The sequence below is a fragment of the Chiloscyllium plagiosum genome, unplaced genomic scaffold (assembly GCF_037043375.1).
Source record: "Chiloscyllium plagiosum isolate Xiang-an unplaced genomic scaffold, Cpla_swu_hap1 HiC_scaffold_5, whole genome shotgun sequence".
NCBI lineage: Eukaryota > Metazoa > Chordata > Chondrichthyes > Orectolobiformes > Hemiscylliidae > Chiloscyllium > Chiloscyllium plagiosum.
The window spans coordinates 56,372,200-56,395,144 of NW_028270143.1; the positions used below are offsets into that span (position 1 = coordinate 56,372,200).

Genomic DNA, 22,945 nt, shown 5'->3' on the forward strand with positions numbered 1-22,945 from the left:
TCACAGCACCAAGCAACATAGACCAAATGAGTCAATCAATGTAACCATCCCTGGATATTCTATGAATTGTAAAGCTTGCAAGAAAGCTTTTTCCATCCATTTCTACCTGTTTCAAGCTTTGTCATGGCTTGCCTCACCATTCTTAACACAATGTTTCTACACCTGCATATACATATGGGCCCTGGTCCTTTAGGGAAGAGTGACCATAACACGATAAAATTCTTCATGGACAGTGAAGTGATCCAATGTGAAACTACAGTTCTAAATCGAAAAATAAATTACAGAAGTATGAAGCATGAGTTGGTTGTAAGTGAGCAACTTCATTAATAGGTTGGACAGTAGATAGACATAATGTTTAAGGAATGAACCATAACATTGCAATAGTTACATACTTCATCCCACTACAAAAACACAACAGGAAAAATGGTCCAATCATGGGCAAGAGAATAAATTAAAATTTTTGCAACTTTCTAGAAGTAGCAAACCTGAGAATTGGGAACAGTTTCAGATTCAGCAAAAGACAACCAATAGATTGACTAAGAAAAATACAGTATTTAATTAAACTTATAAAGAGCAGAAAAGCCTTATGTAAAAAGGAAAAAGTGAAGACAAATATAGGTCTCTTATGGTGTAAAAATGAAGACCAATAAATGGCACAACAATTAAACAATTCATTTAGTTCAGTCTTCATAGAAGACAAAGTCTTCCCTGAAATACTGGGGAAAGCAAGGATCTCTTAGGAAAGAGAAATTGAAGAAAATTTTTTTTTTAAATTGTAAAATTGATGGGACTCAAAGCTAATCTATCCCCAGAGCCTGATAATCTATGTGCCAGGGTACTAGATGGGTGACCATGGAGATAGATGTATTGGTTACCATCTTCTAAAATTCTGGGGATGTGGACAAGTTGAATGAATAGGCAAATGCATGGCAGATGAAGTATAATATGGACAAATGTGAGGTTATCCATTTTGGTAGTGTTGTGGAGAAAATATAGAGAACTTCACAGAGAGTTCTTCAAGAAGTAGGTATTTTATTTGCAAACAAAAAACTGTGACACTGAGAAAGCAGATTCTCAAATGCCCACGAACCTCAGGGTCCATGGATTTTCTTTATCATGTTCCTGTTAGCTTATCAGCATGTCCAACTATATTAATCAAAGTACCTCACTCCAGCTACACAATAAACCAGTGATATTAGTTCCCATTATCTCTTTAGTGGTACATTCTAGTTAATGTTATTCTAATGTCACAGTTAGATATTTATTGCTAACTGTGCTACAGTGATCTTCAATTCCAGACTAACCTGTCATGATAGATATTTAGCTATTCCATCTGTTACAATAGTCTCCTGTCTCAAGCTGACTCTACTAACTATTAATTAGATATTTTAATGTCATGTCCCAAATATTTATTGTCCTAATCCTGTCATAATAACCCTTAACAGAGAAACTTGCTTTATTACTTGTGTTATCTTGTCATAGTGACCTTTCAGCCTTAACCTTACTCTGCTAATTGGTGTAAGAATGTTCCACTATGATTATCCCATCCTGCCTTCCACAGACCACAGATTGCCAGTGGTCTTCATGCTTTAACCCTTCCCATGCTTTCATGTTCTTTATTTTCCATAGTAGCAGAAACAGTAAGATAGATAATCTGATTGGCAATAGTCTTGGATTAGGGTAAGTTCAACAAGATCTAAGTGTCCTTGTACACCAGTTGCTGAAAGGAAGCATGATGGTGCAACAGGTGGTGAAGAAGACAAATGGTGTGTTGGTCTTCACAGCCAGAAGATTCAAATAAAGGAGCAGGGATGTTTTGCTGCAATTGTACAGCTTGGTGAGATGCCACCTCGAGTACGGCGTGCAGTATTGATCTCCTTATTTGAGGAAGGAGACATAGGAAGTTCAATGAAGGTTTACCAGGCTGATACCAAGATATGGCAGGACTGACATGGAAGAGATGGTCCAAAGGGTCTGTTTCTGTGCTGTACATCTCTTATGACTCTATGACATTTGAAGAGAGACTATATTGGTAAAGATATATTCACTGGAATGTGGAAGAACAAGTGGAGTCATGTGAAATCGTTTCAAATTATCACTAAAGAAGTATATTCATCTGAAGTTGAACACATTCACTGTGTATCCTGTATTTTATGTTAACCAAACACAAGTCAAAAGGCAACCTGACACTTCTGATTGATTATATCCTGCCTCAGTTGGGGCCAGTTTAATTGCCTGATTGATATGAGACTAGATGCATCACAGATACATGATGTGGCAATAATTGTGAATCACACATAAAAACAATCCATCAATTCTGTTAGCAGTACACTAGAAAGCTTGGGACGACATTGAGGAATATTAATTGGTATGAAGATTGAAGGGAATGAGTGATTGATTCAACTGGGGCAATGAGGGAGAGAAGAGAAGAGGGGAATTAAATGGGGTAAAAACAAGGCTTATATTGAATAGATGTTAAAGAGTATGGGAAATGAGTAGGAGACAGGAGTTGAACTGATTAAGGCTGTGAAAGGGAGCATAGGGATACGTGACCATGATGATATTGCACTTACAACAGTTGTGTGGAGATCTGTCAAACCTCTTTACAAATGGAGTATTTGAATGTAAGTTTGCTCGCTGAACTGGAAAGTTTGTTTTTATATGTTTCGTCACCATACTAGGTAACACCATTAGTGAGCCTCTGGTGAAGCACTGGTGTTATGACCCATTTTCTATTTAATCTGTTTAGGTTCCCTTGGGTGGTGATGTCATGTCCTGTGGTGAAGTCATTTTCTGTTCTTTTTCTTAGAGAGTGGTAAAAGGGGTCCAGTTGTTGTGTTTGTTGATGGAGTTCCGGTTGAAATGCATGCTTCTAGGAATTCTCATGCGGGTCTCTGTTTGGCTTGTCCTAAGATAGATGTGCTGTCCCAGTTGAAGTGGTGTCCTTCCTTATCTGTATGTAAGGACACTAGTGAGGGTGGGTTATGTCTTTTTGTGGCTAATTGATGTTCATGTATCCTGACGGCTAGTTTTCTGCCTGTTTGTCTAATGTAGTGTTTATTACAGTCCTTGCAAAGTATTTTGTAAATTACGTTTGTTTTGCTTGTTATCTGTATAGGGTCTTTTAAATTAATTTACTGCTGTTTTAGTGTGTTGGTATGTTTGTGGGCTACCATGGTGCCAAGGGGTCTGAGTAGTTTGGCAGTCATTTCCGAGATGTCTTTGATATAGAGGAGAGTGGCTAGGGTTTTTGGATACATTTTGTCTGCTTGTTTGGGTTTGTTGCTGAGAAATTAACGGACTTTGCTCATTGGATACCCATTCTTTTTGAATACACAGTATAGGTGATTTTCCTCTGCTCTTCGTAGTTCCTCTGTGCTGCAGTGTGTGTTGGCTCATTGAAATATTGTGCTGATGCAGCTTCGATTGTGGGTGTTGGGGTGATTTCTTCTGTAGTTCAATATTTGGTCCGTATGTGTTGTTTTCCTATAGACGCTGGTTTAAAGCTCCCCATTGGCTGTTCGCTCTACTGCGACATCTAGGAATGGCAGTTTGTTGTTGATTTCTTCCTCTTTTGTGAATTTTATGCCAGTAAGGGTATTATTGACAGACTTGAAAATTTCCTATAATTTGTTTGATTCAGTGATGACAAAGGTATTATCCAAAGTTTGGGTTGGATGGTTGGCAGAGCTGTTTGTTTGAGTCTCTGCATTACTGCCTCCGCTAAGAATCCTGTTATCGGAGATCCCATGGGTGTTCCGTTGATTTGTCTATAGGTTTTGTTGTTGAAGGTGAAGTGGGTGGTAAGGCATAATAGCTTGACAATATTGTCCTTGCTGATGAAGTTGGTGATGCTTAGTGTATGTGTCTTTGGGTCTTCTAATAGTGTAGTCAGTGTTTCATTGGCCAGGTTGATGTTGATGGATGTGAACAGTGCTGTTACATCAAAGGAGAACATTATTTCATCTCTTCTACCTTGGTGTCTTTGATGGTGTTCAGGAATTCATGGGTGTAGTGAATGGAGTGGCATGAATCTTTTACTAACGTTTTAGTCTTTGGTGTATTCCTTGGCTAATCTGTACGTTGGTGTTCCAGGTAGCAAGACTATGGGTCTGAGGGGCGGCTCCTGGTTTGTGAATTTTGGGTAATCCACAGAAGTGTGGTGTGTTGGATCTGTCAGGTTTCATTTGTTGGAAATCTGTCTTGTTTAATTCTTCAGATTTCTGAAGTTTTTTTTCAGTAGGACTGCAATTCGGTTCTCTAGTTGTGGGATGGGGTCTATCGCCACCTGTTGGTAAGTGTCAGTATCTGCAAGCAGTGCCATCACTTTCTCAATAAAATCTGTTTGGTTTAAAATGACTGTCAAGCATCCTTTGTTTGCAGGTGGGATAACAATTTTTTATCTTTGTTGAGTCCTTCTAGTGCTTTCCTTTGTTGTGCATTGTGTTTCTTTTCTTTTTCCTGCTTAATGTTGGTGCGACTGCTGGTTTGCTGGGTTTCTTCTGTGAGTGCATTATCTTACAGCGTGGTTTCTAATGCTGCTAAAAAAAAATTTTGTCCCCATCCCAGAAGTTGTAATTTAATCCTCTTATTAAGATGGCTTTTTTAGTGTCTGTTAAGGGTCAGTCAGATAATTTTTTTTATCCATTCCTCCACATTGTATTGTTATTTTGTGTGAGTTTGTCAAGTTTCTTCTACAGATCTAGTTTTTTTCATTTTCTGTGTTTGTCGCTATCTAATGTCTATGGCTTGTTCTACTGTGTCAGTCCATTCATGGCCTGCCACCTTAGTAAGTAAAGGTTTTTGGTGCAAAACTCCAAGTTGTATTTATGGAATCTGTTGTGGGCATCATTAATCATTTCTCTAAGCATTCTATGGCCACTTTGCTCTGCTGTTCTTCTGGCTAATGGGGTGTTAAGGGCAGGTTGGTATTTAAGATATTTAGGTAGTACCTGTTTCCTTAGGCATTCATGCAGGAAGTACAGCTGTTCGCCATCTGTCGGATGGCTTTGGTTTCCCATTTTTGGGCAAGTTTTAGTGTATTGCGCCCATAGGTGTCAGTGAGTTTTGAGAAGATTTGTAGCTCAGGTTGAGGTTCTGGATATAAATTTGTTTGCTGAGCTGGAAGGTTAGTTTTCAGTTGTTTTGTCGCCATACTAGGTAATGTCATGGAATATTTAACATTGGTGAAATAGACCACAAATGCTCAGGTTCAACCTTAACCCTATCACAAATATATAAAAGATGTAGCTAATTCCTTAAGCCTACTACAAATACTATAAGTTCACATGGTCAGGCAGACATGAGAACAATATGCAGGGTATACAATTCCTTTTCTCCCAATGTCCTCCAATTGTCTCAATCCGACCGATTTCACCCCCCTCCACCCCCACCCCCACGACAGACACTTGCCTATTTCTTCTTAGTCCCCAAAATGCCAGGTGCACAAAACTACAACTGGCAGCCAATGCCTGGAGAGACCAACTCTGTCAGGGACACAGTTACTCACTCCATTTGTGGGATTTCCCAAGCTGACTCTCATTGCTAGAAGCTATGAAGTGCACTGGTAGCAGAAGAGTACAAGACATTCATGACAGGTGAGTGCAACCTGAAGAGGAGGGAAATGGGATTTGCAGGCATAGCAAAGTCTATGGGGCCAGGATACACCACATCATATCAGTGTCAAGTGTCTAAATAGACAGCAGCTTTGCTCCCTGCACCAGTAGAGAATTGCAGCCACAGAAAAACAATAGTTTATGGCTCTGTTAACATTGTACCCGCCTTCTGTCTTACTGTGAGGATCATGATCAGCCAGGTTTGAAGAGAAAAGCTGCCATTACTAATTAGCATTGAATACATCTACAACTCTGGGACAAACAAATGTAATACCTGTGAGTGGCTCAGCACATTGGCAACATAGCTGCATGTTATTTAGACACTTGACCACCTTGTAGGTGGTCATAAGCTGCCTTCTTGAACCATTGCAAAAGAGAGGTGATGGCCCAGTGGTGTTACCACTCGACTATTTAATCCAGAGACTCAGCTAATGCCCTGGAGACTTGGGTTCAAATCCTGCTATGGTAGATGGGGGAATTTGAAGTCAATTTTTTAAAATCTGGAATTAAGAGTTTGATGACCATGACTCCATTGTCGATTTGTTGTAAAAACCCACCTGGTTCACTAATGTCCTTTCGGGAAGGAAATCTGTCATCCTTATTTGCCTACATGTGACTCCAGACCCAAAGCAATCTGGCTGATTCTTAACTGTCCTCTGGGCAATGAGAGGTAGGCAATAAATGCTGGCCTAGAGTGCCACTCTCATCCTGTGAATGAATTTTAAAAAAACACTCTCAATGCCTTTAGGAAGGGATTGTGACCCAGTGACAGTGAAGGAACAGCAATATATTTCCATGCCAGGATAGTGGTAATAACAGATAATCTGTTTTCATCATACTGTATGAGGGATAAATATTAACAAGGCTCTTAAGAAGGCCTTCTCTTCTTCCCTTTAAGTAGTGCAATGTAATCTTTTATTTTCACCTGTGAGAGCAGACAGGTCTCAATTTAGCAGCAATCCCTCATCTCTGACTGTTAGCTTAAATTATGTGCTCAAGTTTCTGGAGTGGAATTTAAAATGTAACTTGAAGACTCAAAAATGAGAGTTCTATCATTAAGCCATAGCTGTCATCCAAAAAATAGTGATGACACAATTAATTACCATCTCTTTCTACATATTTTTCAGCCATTTAATTTGATATCATCTTCTGACTAAGGAACAACTCATTGTACTGAAATCACTTTTGGTTTTAAATTAGTTTTTAATTCCCACGGAATCTTGCTTCACAAGTGCAAAATAATTCATAAATTATGCTAGCTCATGACTTTACTCTGCCATAATGTTCATTACCAACCTTCTCAACAGCATCTATGATAGGACAATAAATACTCACCTTGCCAACAACATCCTCATGTATGAATGAAACAGAAACATTGAATTTTGCACAAGATGTCTGTGCTTTGCAACATACCCCAGAAAGCTGCAAAGTCTTTAATCAAATTTCAGTTCAATTCTTTTTGCATTATCCATGCCTCAAGCCAAAAGTTGTGGGCTCAAGCTACACTTTAGAACTTAAGCACATAATGTAAACTTACACTTCACCCTACCCTCATCAATCTGCACTGGCCCATGGCTCAATATATAAGATTCAAATTCCTAGTTTCTCATTTATAAATATAATTTGCTCTGCTCTATCTTGACAATTCCCATTGTGCTATGCCCTCTCTCAAATGTTTGCTTTCTTTGATTCTGGCTTTCTGTGCCTTGCACTTTGTTATCCCACCAGAATTAACAATTATCTTGGTTCTACTCTTTGCAGTTGTCTCCCTCAAGTCTGACTCTGCACCTTTCTCATTTTAAAATCTCCTCAAATTTACAATGAAGTTTATCGTGCTCTCTGTTTCAAACTTCTGCATTAATCTGTAACCACTACCTTCATTCTAAATCCATAAACTGCAAGAACCTGTTTCTATCTACCCTGCCTCATATTTGCATCACCTAGATCATATTGTACTATAATTTTCATTCTTCTAATACAACCCAAATACTCTGAATCTTTCTTAAAATTTATATTTCTTCATATTAAACAATGTCCTAATGTACTGTGCTGTACACTCTCTGAAGCTCTTTATCATTAATGTACAAAGATCTTCCCGCTATAATTTCCTTCTTTCCCCAAGCTGCCACAAACCAGTTTTTACACACACAGCCCATGGAACATATGCAGTTTATAAATATCAAATGTCCCTCCTCTATACCTCATGCTTGGATGGCTTCTGGACAAAGCAAAAATATTTGACACACTGTTTACAATGTTGATGGGCTACAGTCTGCACCAAAAAGCCTTTCAGATAAATGTGAAACCGTCCTTTCAATAAGGACTGAATTTGAACCCAGGATCTATGATTATAAGGAGGTAAACTCACTGCAAACACAGTTGGTGAAGACGTGTTTCCAGGAGCATTTCACAACTTTCAAAAGATTCAAATGGCTTAAGGAAGCTTTTAAACAGCTTTGTTGCGTGCTTTGAACTTAATGCAAAATGAGGCATCAATTTGACAGATTTCAGTGACAAATGTTTCAAGGCATGTTTGACATAAGCTGCAGTTTTATTTATCAAACAATGCAGCGCTGTTTTAAAATAAATTATTCTGCAAATCCTTACTTAGCTAATTCTAAAGTTCAGTTTTGCATATTGAAAACATATTAAAGAGCTAGAAGCATAACTTTTAAATAATAGCTGTGGCAACAATCTATCCATATACTCTACTTGCTAACAGGAATGGAGATGAATGGTTTTACAAAGGCTTTGACAGTCATGACACGGAAAATAATCACAGATATCTTCCACAAAACTGGGTATGAAATAAAATATTTACTGTAATTAAACTGTTTACAATTAAACTGTTTCTACCCACAAGTAAAGCATGTACAGTGAAACATACATTCTCTCTGCTTTATGTATGACAATGTTTCATGAGAAAAGATTGTTGGACATCTAAGCCATAAACATAATCCACTAGATAGAAAAGAGATATTGGCTTTCAGTAGATTTGATGCTGGGTATGGAGAGATTGTCTTAAAGACAGTCAGAGTAGGGTGGGCTGAGCCCACTGGAATTTAGACGAATGATTGCTCATTGAACATAGAATATTCTTAGGAGTTTGACAAGGTAGATGTGGAGAAGTTATATCCCCTTGTGGATGAATCTAGGATTAGAAACCATAATCTCAGATTCAGAGGTTGCCAATTTCGGAGATGAAGCTGAATTTCTTCTTTTAGAGTATGCAGAATCTGTAGAGTTCTTTACTGGAGATTGTTGTAGAAGAATACTCATGACTAAGGCAGATCTTTCATCAGTGAGAGAATCAAGTATTATGAGAAAAAGGCAAGAACATGGAGTTGAGAATTATCAAAGCAACAATGATCTCACTGAATGGCAGAACACACTACTGAACGGCTTACTTCTAGTCTTACATCCTATGGTTAAGATCTATTTTGTTGTTTTCAATTGCAATTGTTGGATCTATACTCTTATTTGGTTTAAAATCAGTTGATAGCAATAAAAGGCTCTCTTTGTTACTTAAAATAAATTTGGACATGTCAAACTAATGTCCTTTCTCCATTAATTAGAATAGATTTGCCTGGAACAGAGTCGTTTAAGTTTTAACTGGGCAAACTTTTGCCATGATTCAAACAGGCAGCTAAATGGAAATATGTATTGAAGCAAAAATGCAGAGGAGCTGACAGAAAGAGGACATGGTGTCTCAGTGAGTCACGTCTCTTGTTGAAAAAGCATGTGACTTGCTTCTGACTGAAGGGCAATTAATGCAAAGTCCTTGGAGGCAGTAAACAAAGTAATTCTATAGTTTAAAAAAGTCTCTCTGCACTAAAAGAGGTTGCTATAAACTCATCCTTTTGTTTACTTACGCCTTTCAAAATATATTCCATATTGATGACTGAATGAGAAATTCAACCCATGTAGTCAAGCACATTATGAAATTGCAAACAATGCTACTTCTGAAATGGATATGCTAAGTTCTAAAATTAAGTTCTACCATTACACATTCAGACCCAATTTTATATTAAAAAAATTCCATTGATATGGTTGGTTATAACTATAGAAAGTATAGGCCAAACAACCCACCAACCTAAACATCTGTGATAGATTGTGCAGCTCCAACATTGGATTGCTGAGTCAATTCAAGACCCATTACTTATTCTCAAGAAAAAAGTATCACTACAATTTACAATAGAAATCCTGAAATAAAATATCTGAAAAAAAAACTGGATTCAACTTAATTTTAATGCAACAACCAAAGCACAGACATTTCAAGTAGGCTTTATTTACGAGTATAAAAAAAGGAATACTTTCTCCAAAGTGTTTAATTGCTAATGTTCTCATTCATTTCCCAGTTCATGTGATATAAACAATCAGAAACCAGTTTCAGTTGAATGTTCATTAAGGTTTGCAGAAAACTTTCTTCAAGTCAGAAATTGAAATTTCCAGGGTACTAAAGTAAGGTTCCCTTTGCACGCCAATCGCCTGAAAGGAATTCCTGAAATTCTTCTTCTTCATCTGTGTCAACTTCATTGTCACTTTGGGATTGCCTGCCTTTCAATGCTGCCATCAGTTGTTTTACTGTTTCTTGACGATCTCGCAAGTGCTCTATACGTTTGTAGCACATTCTGCAGGAAAATAGGAACTTATTAATTAGGCAGAAAATTTTAAAAAGGTCTGCCATTGAAACACTAACTTATTTACAAAGTGTTTCTGCGCTGCACTAAATTGATGATCACAATATTACCAAAATGAAATGATAGTCAGAAAGTGATTTTGGTTAGAGGGAGATAGTGGCAAAGTGGCAATGTCACTGGGCTAGTAATGCTAACGCTCTGGGGACATGGATTCAAATGTCACCATTGCAACAGGAATTTAAACTCAACTAATCAAGTTATAATTGAAAGCCAATCAGTAGCCATGAAACTGTTACTGATTGTTGTGAAACTCACCTAATTAACTAACATCCTTTGGGAAAGGAAATCTGCATTGTCTAGGCGAAATGTGATTCCAGATGCAGACAGTAACATGACTTTTAACTGTCCTCTAATAACTCAGTTCAAGGGAAAGTAAGGATGGACAAATGTCGGTGAAATATACTGCAACATTCTGCTCCAAGATTCACTAAGAGGAGTGGTGTCTGATTGCTGTCTGCCTACCTACTTATTTGCCTGCTACTTTTTTGGTAATTAAGAATATATTCACCACTATCTTAAAAGTATTTAAAGGCTCTGTATCCACCATCTTTTGAGGAAAAGAGTTCCAAAGAACCATGTCCATCCTAAGTGGGTTTTCCTGGTGATGTCCACAACCCACGAATGAAAAGAAAATCTATAACACACTCATGTTCTAATGTTAAAAGTTTTTTCAGTAAAAGGAGGAAAGTAACTTGTAGAAAAAGAGAGAAAAATAAACTGAATTTGGTTCATCCTAACACTGCTTTTGTTTGTTTTTAAATATACCAGTGAGAAGGATGGATGTAAGTAAAAGGAAAATCAGCCACGGGTAACTAAGGAAATTAAGGAGAGTATCAAATTAAAAGTAAATGCATACAAAGTAGCAAAGATTACAGAGGAACCTTGATTATCTGAATATTAATTATCCGACTTTCAGATTACCCGAAGAAGAACTCAAGGCCCTGTAAAAACGTTCCTTCAAAGAGGTAAGTGTATTCAGATTACCTGTATTGAAGAATACATGAAAACACTGGCAAAAGCAAGGAAACACAAGCACCTCAAGCATCAGCGACTGGATATGTTTTAGGTAAGGGTTAGTTACACAGCACTTTGCAAAAGTAAGTGTTTTACAGTATTCCTGTAACTTTACTGGGCCGTTCATGAAAAGAAATGGCCAAGAAAGTAAACACACGCACGAGTCAGAGATCCTGTCTTTCTATCGCAACACTGAGTTCCCGGAAACTGACAAATGCTCTTGCAATTGTAGAAGCTGTTCAGGACCTTGTTTAGTGCTGGGATTTCATATACAGTATTTATGTGATGGTAAGGGGCTAGTCCTTCTCAATTTAACCTGTAATTTGCAGAATGTAAAGATCAGTTTGTTTAAATAGCAGAGTTATTTAAATCATTGATTTAAACAAATTCTCTGGTAGAGCACAGCGTTAGATCAGAATGGCTTCCCTTGTTTAAGGTAAAATCGATCATCCGAGTAATTATCCGAATGAAACAGTGACTGCCCATCCCATTCGGATAATCGAGGTTCCTCTGTAGTGGGAAACTAGGGGATTGGAAAATCTTTAGAAGTCAACAGAAAGCCATCAGAAAAAGCTATGAAGGAAACTAAGATGGATTATGAGAGTAAGCTAGCTCAGAATATAGAAACAGATGGCAAAAGTTTCTACAAATATATAAAACAAAAAGAAAGAGTTGCTAAGGTAAACATTGGTTCTTTAGAGGATGAGAAGGTGGATTCAATAATGGGAAATGAGGAAATGGCCGAGGCATTGGACAGGTATTTTGTGTTGGTATTCCCAGTGGAAGACATAAATAATGCATCAATAATTAATGAGGAAGCTATGGTGAGTGAGGACCTGGAAACTATCATTGTTACTGAAGAGGTGGTGTTGGGATAGCTAATGAGGCTAAAGGAAGACAAATCTCCTGGCCCTGATGGAATGCATCCCAGGACATTAAAAGAGATGGTAGATAAAGTAGCAAATGTGCTTGTGGCAATTTACCAAAATTCAGTAAACTCTGGGACAGTTCCTGCAGAATTGAAAACAGCAAATGTGACGCCACTGTTTAAGGAAGAAAGTAGACAAAAGATAGGTAACTATAGCTTAACTTCTGTAGTGGGAAAATGGTTGAATCTATTATCAAGGAAGAAATAGTGAGACATCTGGATAGAAATTGACCAATCGGGCAGACACAGCATGGGTTCACGAAGGCAGGTCATGTTCAACTAATTTAGTGGAATTCTTTGAGGGTGTTATGAGCATGGTGGTCAACAAAAAACTGGTGGATGTGGTGGATCCGGATTTCCAGAAGACGTTTGACAAGGTGCTGCACAAAAGATTGCTGCATAAGATAAAAGTGCACAGCATTATGGATAACGTATTATAGAGTCATAGAGATGTACAGCATGGAAACAGACCCTTCGGTTCAACCCGTCCATGCCGACCAGATATCCCAGCCCAATCTAGTCCCACCTGCCAGCACCCAGCCCATATCCCTCCAAACCCTTCCTATTCATACATCCATCCAAATACCTTTTAAATGTTGCAATTGCACTAGCCTCCATCACTTCCTCTGGCAGCTCATTCCATACACATACCACCCTATGTGAAAAAGTTGCCTCTTAGGTCTCTTTTATATATTTTCCCTCTCACCCTAACCTATGCCCTCTAGTTCTGGACTCCCCCACCCCAAGGAAAAGACTTTGACTATTTATCCTATCCATGCTGCTCATGATTTTGTAAACCTCTATAAGGTCACCCCCCAGCCTCCGACGCTCCAGGGAAAACAGCCCCAGCCTCAGACTCTCCCAATAGCTCAATTCCTCCAACATCCTGGCAGCATCCTTGTAAATCTTTTCTGAACCCTTTCAAGTTTCACAACATCTTTCCGATAGGAAGGAGACCAGAATTGCACGCAATATTCCAACAGTACAGCCGCAACAGGACCTCCCAACTCCTGTACTCAATACTCTGACTAATAAAGGAAAGCATATTAAACGCCTTCTTCACTATCATATCTACCTGCGACTCCACTTTCAAGGAGCTATGAACCTGCACTCCAAGGTCTCTTTGTTCAGCAACATTCCCTAGGACCTTACCATTAAGTGTATAAGTCCTGCTAAGATTTGGTTTTCCAAAATGCAGCACCTCGCATTTATCTGAATTAAACTCCATCTGTCACTTGGTTAGCCCATAGGCCCATTTGATCAAGATCCTGTTGTAATGTGAGGCAACCTTCTTCGCTGTCCACTACACCTCCAAGTTTGCTGTCATTCTTAACTAACAGATAACAAAGTGTGTGGATAAATGGGTGTTTTTCTGGTTGTCGATCAGCGGCTTGTGGTATGCCTCAGGGAGCAGTGTTGGAACCGTAATCATTTACAGTTCACATAGATAATTTTGAGTTGGGGACCAAGAGTAGTGTGTCAAACTTCGCAGTTTAAGTATGGCAGATGGAGTATAATGTTGGTAAATGTGAGGTCATCCATTTTGTAATAGCAAAATGGACTATTATTTAAATGGTGACAAACTGCAGAATACTGCTGTGCAGAGGGACCTAGGCGTCATTGTGCACAAATCACAAAGTTGGTTTGCAGGTGCAGCTGTAATTAAGGTGGCAAATGGAATATTATCCTTCATAGCTAGATGGATGAAGTTTAAAAATAGGGCAGTTATGCTACAGCTGTATTGGGTGCTTGAGAGGCTAACCCTGGAGTAGTGTGCACAGTTTTGGCCTCTTTACTTGAGAAAGGATGTACTGGCATTTGAGGGGGTGCATTGGAGGTTCACTAGATTGATTTTGGAATTGAGAGGGTTGCCTTATGAGGAGAGATTGAGTAAACTGGTATTATATACATTGAAATTTAGAAGGAGGGGTGGTATCTGAAACAAACATACAAAATTCTGAAGGGAATAGATAAGATAGAAACAGGGAGGCTGTTTCCATTAGTGGGTGAAAATAGATCTAGGAGGTACAGCCTCAAAATAAGGGGGAGCAGATTTAGGATGAGTTGAGGAGGAACATTTTCACCCAAAATATTGTGAATCTGGGGAATTCCCTACCCAATTAAGTGATTGAGGCCACCTTGTTGAAGTTTGTAAGGCAAAGAAGGACAGATATTTGAAAAGCAAAGGAATTAAAAGTTCTGGTGAGCGAGTGGGTAAGTGGAGCAGAGTCCACAAAAAGATCAACCATGATCTTATTGAATGGCAGAGCAGGCTCGATAGGCCAGATGGCCTACTCCTCCTGCTCCTAGTTCTTACGTTCTTAATCAATTGTCCAATTCAGCACCAATAAGCTAGATTACCAATGCTGATCTGAGTGAATGACAATATCTGTTTAAATTGTTGAATCCAATTTTTCCCATCACACTAGTCACCAGGTCAGCTTGCTATTTCTCAAAACAATGAAACTAAAATATTAAAAATTAAGAACTAGATGATCAACCACTTTCTGGTTACATTGATAGATTGAGATGCTGAGAATGGTATGCAAGAAGAAGGTTAGATTGAGAGGAGTTTGGATACTGGCATTTATGAAGGGCCTGGACAGTAGATAAGGAGAAACAGTTCCCATTGCAGAAAGTCAAGAAACAAAAGGAACCAATTTAAGTATTTGGCAGAAAAAATAAGGGTGACCAGAGGGAAAAAAAACTGAATTGGATTATATGAAAGGGGGAAGGGCACCAAGGTGAACTGTTCCTGTAGAGAGCCAGTATGACTACAAGAGGTAGAATAGCATCCTTCAGAGATTTAACTATTCCCTAACTTGATGTTCAGATAGTAGGTTAAGTGATCGTGATCAGTGATAAACATGCTGTAGCTGTAGTTGTACAAGTGATCTACTGTCATGGAATTGCTGTCCTTCACTTGCCTTTTATTACCCTGGCAAGAAACGGAGTGTACTTTAAAAACAACCCACAAGATTTTACTATTACTATTCTCAACTCTCAAATCTAAGGTTATTTTGTAGCAATAAACTAGCAAGAGCATTAAGTCATTAAGTATGTTCAAGGCTGAGATAGTCAGATTCTTAATCAGTTAGGGAATCAAGTGTTTTGTGGAAAAGGCAGGAAAGTGGAGTTGAGGATTATCAAATCAGCTATGACTTCATTGAAAGAAGAGCAGACTCGATGGGCTGCTTGGATGTCTTATGGTCTTATTTATTTCTGAGTACAGATGCCTGGCCTTAGTGTCAACATTTGCATCCTAACAGTTCCATTTTTTACACAGGGCTATGCTGATTCAAATAACCTTAAAGTGAAGCTTTTTTTTATTGGCACTGAATTTAATTCAAAATAAAATTAACTCCATGAGAAAAAAGGATATGCTGGGACAAATTGGGGAAATTGGAGTAAACAGATACTTCTGATCTATATCCAGCACATGCATCGGCACATTGGTCTCAATGAACACATTCTGTTCCGAAACTTCTGTGATTTCAACTGTGATTAATGACTAATTTGCAGCATATTTCAGGTCAGTGCAATGCACAACAGTTATAATATAAAATTCTAATTAAAATTGTTCTCACCATATTTCTATCGCAAAAGATTAAAATAAGTCTTGCTATTTTAAACAGCTGAAACGAGATCTACGTTACTGCTTTGCAGGGCACACTAATTCGACTCCACTTGCAGTGCAGATTCTCCAGAATGAAAAGAGACAAAGGGTTAAAGGAGGACAGGTTGCATATACAGCTCATTTCCATAATTATATAAGATTAAGGAGTGGGGCTATTGTGGTGCAGTGGTAGTCACGCTATCTATAAGCCAGAAGGTTTGGATTCACGTCACACTGACGCTAAAGGTGTGCATTAACACATCTGAACAGGTGGATTCAGAATACCTATAAGATTGAGCTGTTGAATATTGGGGACCCTTAAAAACTGAATATTCCTTGTATCAAAACTGTAGCATGAGATTTCATTTAAATGCTATTGCAGCAGTAGTTAATGTTCCAAAATCATAGTTTATGAAAACAAAGGGGAGAATTATGATAAATAGAAAGATTACAATGCACATCAGACTAGTGTCAAAGATTTATCAGGCACCAAATGCACTCTATTACTCAAAAATAAAAAGTATTTGTTCTCAGAGAATGGTAAACTAACCCTCAGATGTGTGTGGTCAAGGGAACAATGATCTTCCGATATCATGTGTGGCTGTCCCAGGCTACTGGCCAAAAATGTTCAGACAATTGATTGACACAGTGTAAGGTATGTGCCCCTAAAAATATGACGTAACAATAACTGCCAGACTCAGATAGGAGTATTCAGGACAGGGATGGGCTAGCAGAAGCCAGTAGGCACTAGGAAAATTCTGTGTTGGGATAAATGCACTGAAGCCAGGAAGTTAGAGGCCCCCACTCCACACTGGAAAAGCCATACAAGGGCCAAGAGGGTTCAGGAGCCAGATTCTGTGCTCGAGTAACTATGTTGAAGCTAGGTCAAATCCGTGCTGGAAGATCAATGCAGGGACCAAGAAAAGAATCAAGGCAGTGGGACTTTTCATCAAGCAGAACTCATAGGCAGCAGTTTTCATCGGGTCATTCCATGTGAGCAGTCTTCAGTAAGCAGACAGGAGAGGAGGAAAACCATGGGAAGAGTTCCTGACCACTTCGCGTGAGAGCAGAATGCTGCCCCCATCACTTTAATGAGATCAAAACATTCCAAGCTGACAGCCTGTTTGTCCTCTGGTATCACCAAATCATCCCAATTGTCATGGTTGCATACTTTATCTAATTAACTAATGCATCATATCTAAACTGCTAGTTCCTTACAAGCTCAAACTATCAGATAATTGCAATAAATCATCAACTGTCTAAATTAGGTAACTGTGATCATGTGCCCCTAAAGCCAACAAAGGAGAGTGGTCCTCTTTTGACACAGCGATGGTGCTCCTATCTTTCAATTAGAAAGTCAAGATGCAAGTTCTACCTGCTTCAGAGAAGTGTCATAACATGCTTAAACAGGTTGATTAAAAATGCCTATAAGATTAAATGGTAATCCAACTACAGTATGTGTGATGTAATTATTTGACAGGGTAGATAAAGAGAAATTGATGGATTCAACTACAAAAAAAGAGATATAACCTTAAAATTAGAACAAAGTTGTTCGAGTCTAATATCAGAATGCACATCTTCCCACAAACAATAGGAGTTTAGTTAACTGGCAACATCTCGCCTCTGAATCAGAACACTCCAGGTTCACGTCCACTTCAGAACTTGATGGCCCCAGTAGGAATGTTCATGATGTGGCTGAAACAGATTGATAGCCTACAACTCCTTCCAAAACTTCCATGCTAATCTCCACAAAGAGGAAAAGTGTGTGAAGTTAAGCAAAAGAAACAAGGAAATTCGTGGAAATGTAGAACTCAATCAAAAATTTAAAAGATGACACTAGATTTTGTGGTTAGATGAAATTAAGACATCGATCAACCATGATCTACTTGAAACACAGACCTGGTATTGTTTCTATATTCGTAAAAATGAACCATCCTAAAATGTGCTCTTAAAATAGTCATTAGGAGAAAAACTTTGCAATTGCATAACATCATTCAGGGATGACATCCACAAGTGCTTTATAACAATATGAGAAAGTAAAAGAGACATTGATTTAACTTTTTTTCTGAAAGATAGCAGCTACAAGAGCACAGCACTCTCTCGTTTCTGCACTGAAGGGCAAAGGAGAAGATGGTCAATTCTCTGGTTAGAACCAATGATCTGATTCAGAGGCAAACATGGGACCACTGAGCCATAGTTAACAGCTACATGAGAATCCAGTATGAATTCATGTTCAAAATAATACCAATACAGAAAAATCTCACTACAACAATGACAATATAATGTGTTACATGATGCTTAAGATAAAATAAGATGCGAATTGAGGGCTTCAGCTTAGAAGGGCCCGTACAACTGAAGTTCATGTACTATTTACAAAAGTGTTTGTTTTTACATCAGACCACTAATACGTCTCTTGTGCGATCTTTTAAAATCTTTCAACCTTTCTAAGACACTAAGCTGTTGAATAGTTAATTTAAATAATATTTAAAGACACTAATCACACAGAGATATTGGATTCATCCAGGTTCATTTCTCCATTACCAATGCCACTACTAATATCATAAGTATCATTTGGTGCGTACTCATTCAGGGCATGGGTAGGCTCATTTTGCAATTACTAGTGCATGCTAGCCTGTGATTTCACCCTTAAGCTTGGTCCAAATCTGCTCTGATGGGTCGATGTGGTCATGTGCACAAGTTGGCCAAATTGCAACTACCAGTCTGGAATTTCAGGTTATCATGGGCATTTTTCCATTGGATTTCCCATCCAACTGGCAGGAGCTGCTGACAGTTTTGTCACAACTGGAGTTTCAGATTATCCGAATTTGACTCATTGTAATGGCACTGTTAAATTTGCAAATAGCTGTGATGTTCAATGCAATTTATTTATAAACCATGTATAGGGGTGTGCTTCCAAATAACATACCTCAGAAAATCTGGTACTGTTTTGATACTTTATGTACTTTGCACATAGGGAAAGTCACTTTTGACAGTCGAATGTGAACTCTACTGTTCGATTAATTACATTGGGTTAAATACACCAGTTAAGAGTGAAGGTTCACAAACTGAAAGGTGTACTTCAAAGAATATGAAATCCCTGATTAAGGCTGTTAAACCTGGTCCAATCAGGGAACCCTGGCTGACAGATAGATAAAAACAGAGGTGTCAGACATCCTGTTCACTCCGAGAGCTGGCTCTGAAGGAGCTGGATCTGTGTCAAGGACTTTCCACATGTAAATAAAGAGTGACTTGGTGATTGGATACTGGCTTCTGTAGAATTATTACAAACTTATTGTATTTGTAACTAATTGAGGAAATGCTAATGATTACAAAGCACTGATTGCATTTATAAAGAACTGACAAACTGTGTTAACAAAGAACTGACTTCACTTATGTGGAAGGTTCGCTGCACTTGACTCATCGTTTGTTACCTTGTAGCGGAGCAATTATTGCATCAGGTTAATCTTCTCTATGTTTCCCACCCAATGTAGAACTCAGGTGAGAACCCAGACCTCCTGGCTCAGAGATAGGGCCTCTACCACTGCGACACCAGAGCCTTCCCCACCCAATGTATCCTGTGTTTAAGCTTTACAAAGATAGCTTTATGTCTATGAGTTTGCTTGCTAAAAAACTCACCCTAACAGTCTCTCCATTTTTCAGCCACACTTTGGCCTGAGGGAGCCACACTGTAGCCACTCTTCACCCACAGGCCCTCTGGGTTCTAGAAACTTGAGATTCTACTAAAACGTTCCCTTAAATTCAACAGCATAACCATTAATGAATTCCCAACAAACTGAAATCATTGTATGATTTGATGTTAATATCCTGAGATTGGTGAGTCAGAGCAGCTAAGTCTAGAATGGCTTCTACCAGCCATTTAGAACCATGGTCACAAGAACAGGTCAGCACTGGGAGTTCTGTGGTAAATGACTCACTTCCAGACTCCCAAAAGCCTGTTCACCATCTAGAAGGCACAAATCTGGAATGGAATGGAATACTCTCCCCTTGTCTGGATGAGGGTGGGGTCACTCCCTGTTCAGCTGCACACTTCAGCCAATGGAATAACGATTTGCTGAAAGGTGCTACAGAGATGCTTCTCAGTCTTTTGGATTCATTATAGTAATATCAGCTGCTACTCCAAATCCAAAACCTGAAGCTTGAGCTCTTTCACTTGATGACATTTCCTGCTCCCCTGGCTGTCCAGGGCACAAGAAGTGACCTGGATTTTCTACAAGTCAGACATTTATCAAAATATGATTTTAAATTTCCTAATGCATTGGAATTTACTTACATTTGTTCATCAATTTCTTCTATCTGTCTATCAAAACGAATTTCTTCATCATCTTCAGCTACAATTGCTTCTGAAACCTTTAGACACAATGTAAAAATGTGTTTGTTAAGATGCATGGACCACTTTTGACCAAAATAGCAGTTTAAAATCAACATTTAAAGTATTTAAAATCTCAAGGAAAATGTACTTCAAGTGATCCCATTACATTTCAATTCGAACATGAGATCAAAATGAGGAGGATTGGACAACAAACTGAAAGCTATCATAATATGCTTGATATCAATGAGCAAAGGAAATTAGGTGTTGGGACACATTCATAGATCAATATTGAGCCAAATGAGTATATTAACACTGGTATGTTGTACAATGCTGCTTCAATATCAGATCAGCCATGATCTTACAATAGTGGAACAGACTCAATGGGCTAAAGTGGGTACTACAGATGCTGGGGATTAGAGTCAAGATTAGAGTGGTGCTGGAAAAGCATAGCAGGTCAGGCAGCATCCGAGGAGTAGGGAAATCGACGTTTCGGGCAAAAGCCCTTCATCAGGAATGAGACTCAGTTGGCTGAATGGTCTAATTCTGCTCCCACACCTTGTGGTCTTTTTAAACCACAATAAAAGTATCATGCACAGCTCTGGTCACCACAGTATTAAAAAAAAATACTGCAGCAATAGCACTGCCCCCAGATTTTTCTCAATTCTAGTCTCTTGTTGCACCTGATCTATAAATGGCTGTTTTGTTTTGTTTTAAATGGGAGTCCTAAGCCCTACTTCTCAGCTGCACCAAATAGCACCGGGGACTTCAATTAGCCCCAGCTCCTCAGAGCTAATAGCAGCACTTTAGTTTCTAGAAGAAGTAGAAAAGAGAGGACTCAATGAATGGAAAGGCACTAGGAAGTTCAGAGGAATGAAGGACCTTGGGATGCTTGTCTATAGATCCCAGAAGGTGGCAGGACAGATTTATAGGGTAGTTAAGGCACTATGTAGGACAATTGCTCTCATCAATCATGGCACAGATTATAAAAATAAGGAGGTCAGGTTGGAGCTGTAGAAACATTGGTTAGGCCACAGTTGGAAAACTATGTGTAGTTCTGGGATGGAGCTTTCAGCTACGAAGAGAGGCTGGGTAACCTCGGATTATTTTCTTTGGAGAGAGAAGATTGAGGGGTGTACCTGACAGAGGTGTACAAGATTGAGTGGCAAGGACAGATGAATAGAAAGCAGCTGTCCCCTTAGTTGAAGAGTCAATAATAAGGGGGCATAATTTTAAAGTGCAAGGCAGGAGGTTTAGAGGGTATTTGAGGAAAAACCTTTTCACCCAGAGGATGATGGGGTTCTGGAATGCGCAATCTAAGTCAGCTTGCCTACACATGGGAGAAATCATGCCTAAAAGAATTACTGGAATTCTTTGAGGAGGTAACAAGTAGAACATATAAAGGGGAAACAGTGGATGTAATATATTTTGATTTTCAGAAGTTACTTAATAAGGTACCACATGTTAATTAATAAGAGCACAATATTGGAGGTAGTACATTAGCATGGATAGAGAAACTAATAAACCAGAGTTGGACTAAGGGGCAGGGTGGCATCCTGTAACTAATAGGGTTGACATGGATCAGTGCTTAGACCATAATTATTTACAGTATATAATAATGACTTGAATGAGGAAAGCCAAGTTTGTGGATGACACAAAGACAAGTGGAAAGAATAACAAAGAGTCTTCAGAAGTATATAGGTGGGCTAAGCGATTCAGACAAAAACTTAGTTCACCGTGCGGGAAAATGTGAGGTTATGCACTTTGTTAGGAAGATAAGCTAAATATTAATTGAATGTAGGAAGACAAAAGAAAGCTACAGCACAGAGATATTTGGTAGGCCTCATACATAAATCACGAAAAGCTAACATACAAGTTCAGCAGGTAATAAAAAAGGCAAATTTAATTTTAGCCTTTATCTCAAAGGAAATGGAGTATAAAAATATGGAGACTTAGCTAAATTAATGCAAGGAAAGATGTACTGGCATTGGAGACAGTCCAAAGAAGGATACCTATCCCAGGTATGGAGGGAGCATCTTATGAAGAGAAGTTGAGTAGGTTGTGTCTGTGCTGACTGGATTTTAAAAGAATGAGAGGCAACTTTATTGAAACATTACAACATTCTTAGGGGATTTGCGGAAAGGTGGTTTCCCCTTGTGAGAGTCTAGGACCAGAGGACATTATCTCGGTACAAGGGGCTGTCCATTTAAGACAGAGATGAAGAAGAATATCTTCCCTCAGAGAGTAGTGGATTTGTGGAATTCTTTAATGTAAACGCCGCATAGGGTGGGTTACTAATACTCAATGGTGAGACATACAGATTTTTAATCAGCAAGGGAATCAAAAGTTATAGGGAAAAGGCAGGAAAATAAAGTTGATGATTATCAGTTTAGCCAAGATCTCACTAAATGGCAGAACAGACTAAATGGGCTGAATGAGCTACACTTTCTGATTTCATGGTCTAATTAGACCAAACTGTAATATTTTTCCTTCATCTGCATCTAACCTTTGTGTGCATGATTGTGTGAGAGTCACATCACTGACAATAAGAAAACAGACTCTACTTAGGACATTTAAAATCACTCACCGTATTGACCTGTCTGATTTCTTTCTGAAACTCCTCCCATTCTTTGTCCATTTGATCTTTTGGAGGGTCTACTTTCCGCACCTATAATATTAGATGATGATCAGGAAGAAAATAGATAGATGAGAGTACTGAAGTGGTCAGGTATCAGAATTCCACGA

At 38.7% G+C, this 22,945-nt stretch overlaps 1 protein-coding gene across 3 annotated transcripts in view; it reads right to left on the bottom strand.

The window, feature by feature from the left end:
* Positions 1-9,845: 9,845 nt before the first annotated feature.
* The window catches only part of znf830 (zinc finger protein 830), a 46,792-nt gene continuing 33,692 nt past the window's right edge, over positions 9,846-22,945 (bottom strand). For all 3 annotated transcript variants that reach the window (XM_087987189.1, XM_087987188.1, XM_087987190.1), the window contains 3 exons: positions 22,788-22,868; positions 20,165-20,241; positions 9,846-10,246 (listed from right to left, as the gene is read on the bottom strand). In XM_087987189.1, coding sequence (XP_087843315.1) covers positions 10,072-10,246; positions 20,165-20,241; positions 22,788-22,868 — 333 coding nt within the window. In that variant the 3' untranslated portion in view covers positions 9,846-10,071. The remainder of the gene's footprint in view (positions 10,247-20,164; positions 20,242-22,787; positions 22,869-22,945) is intronic.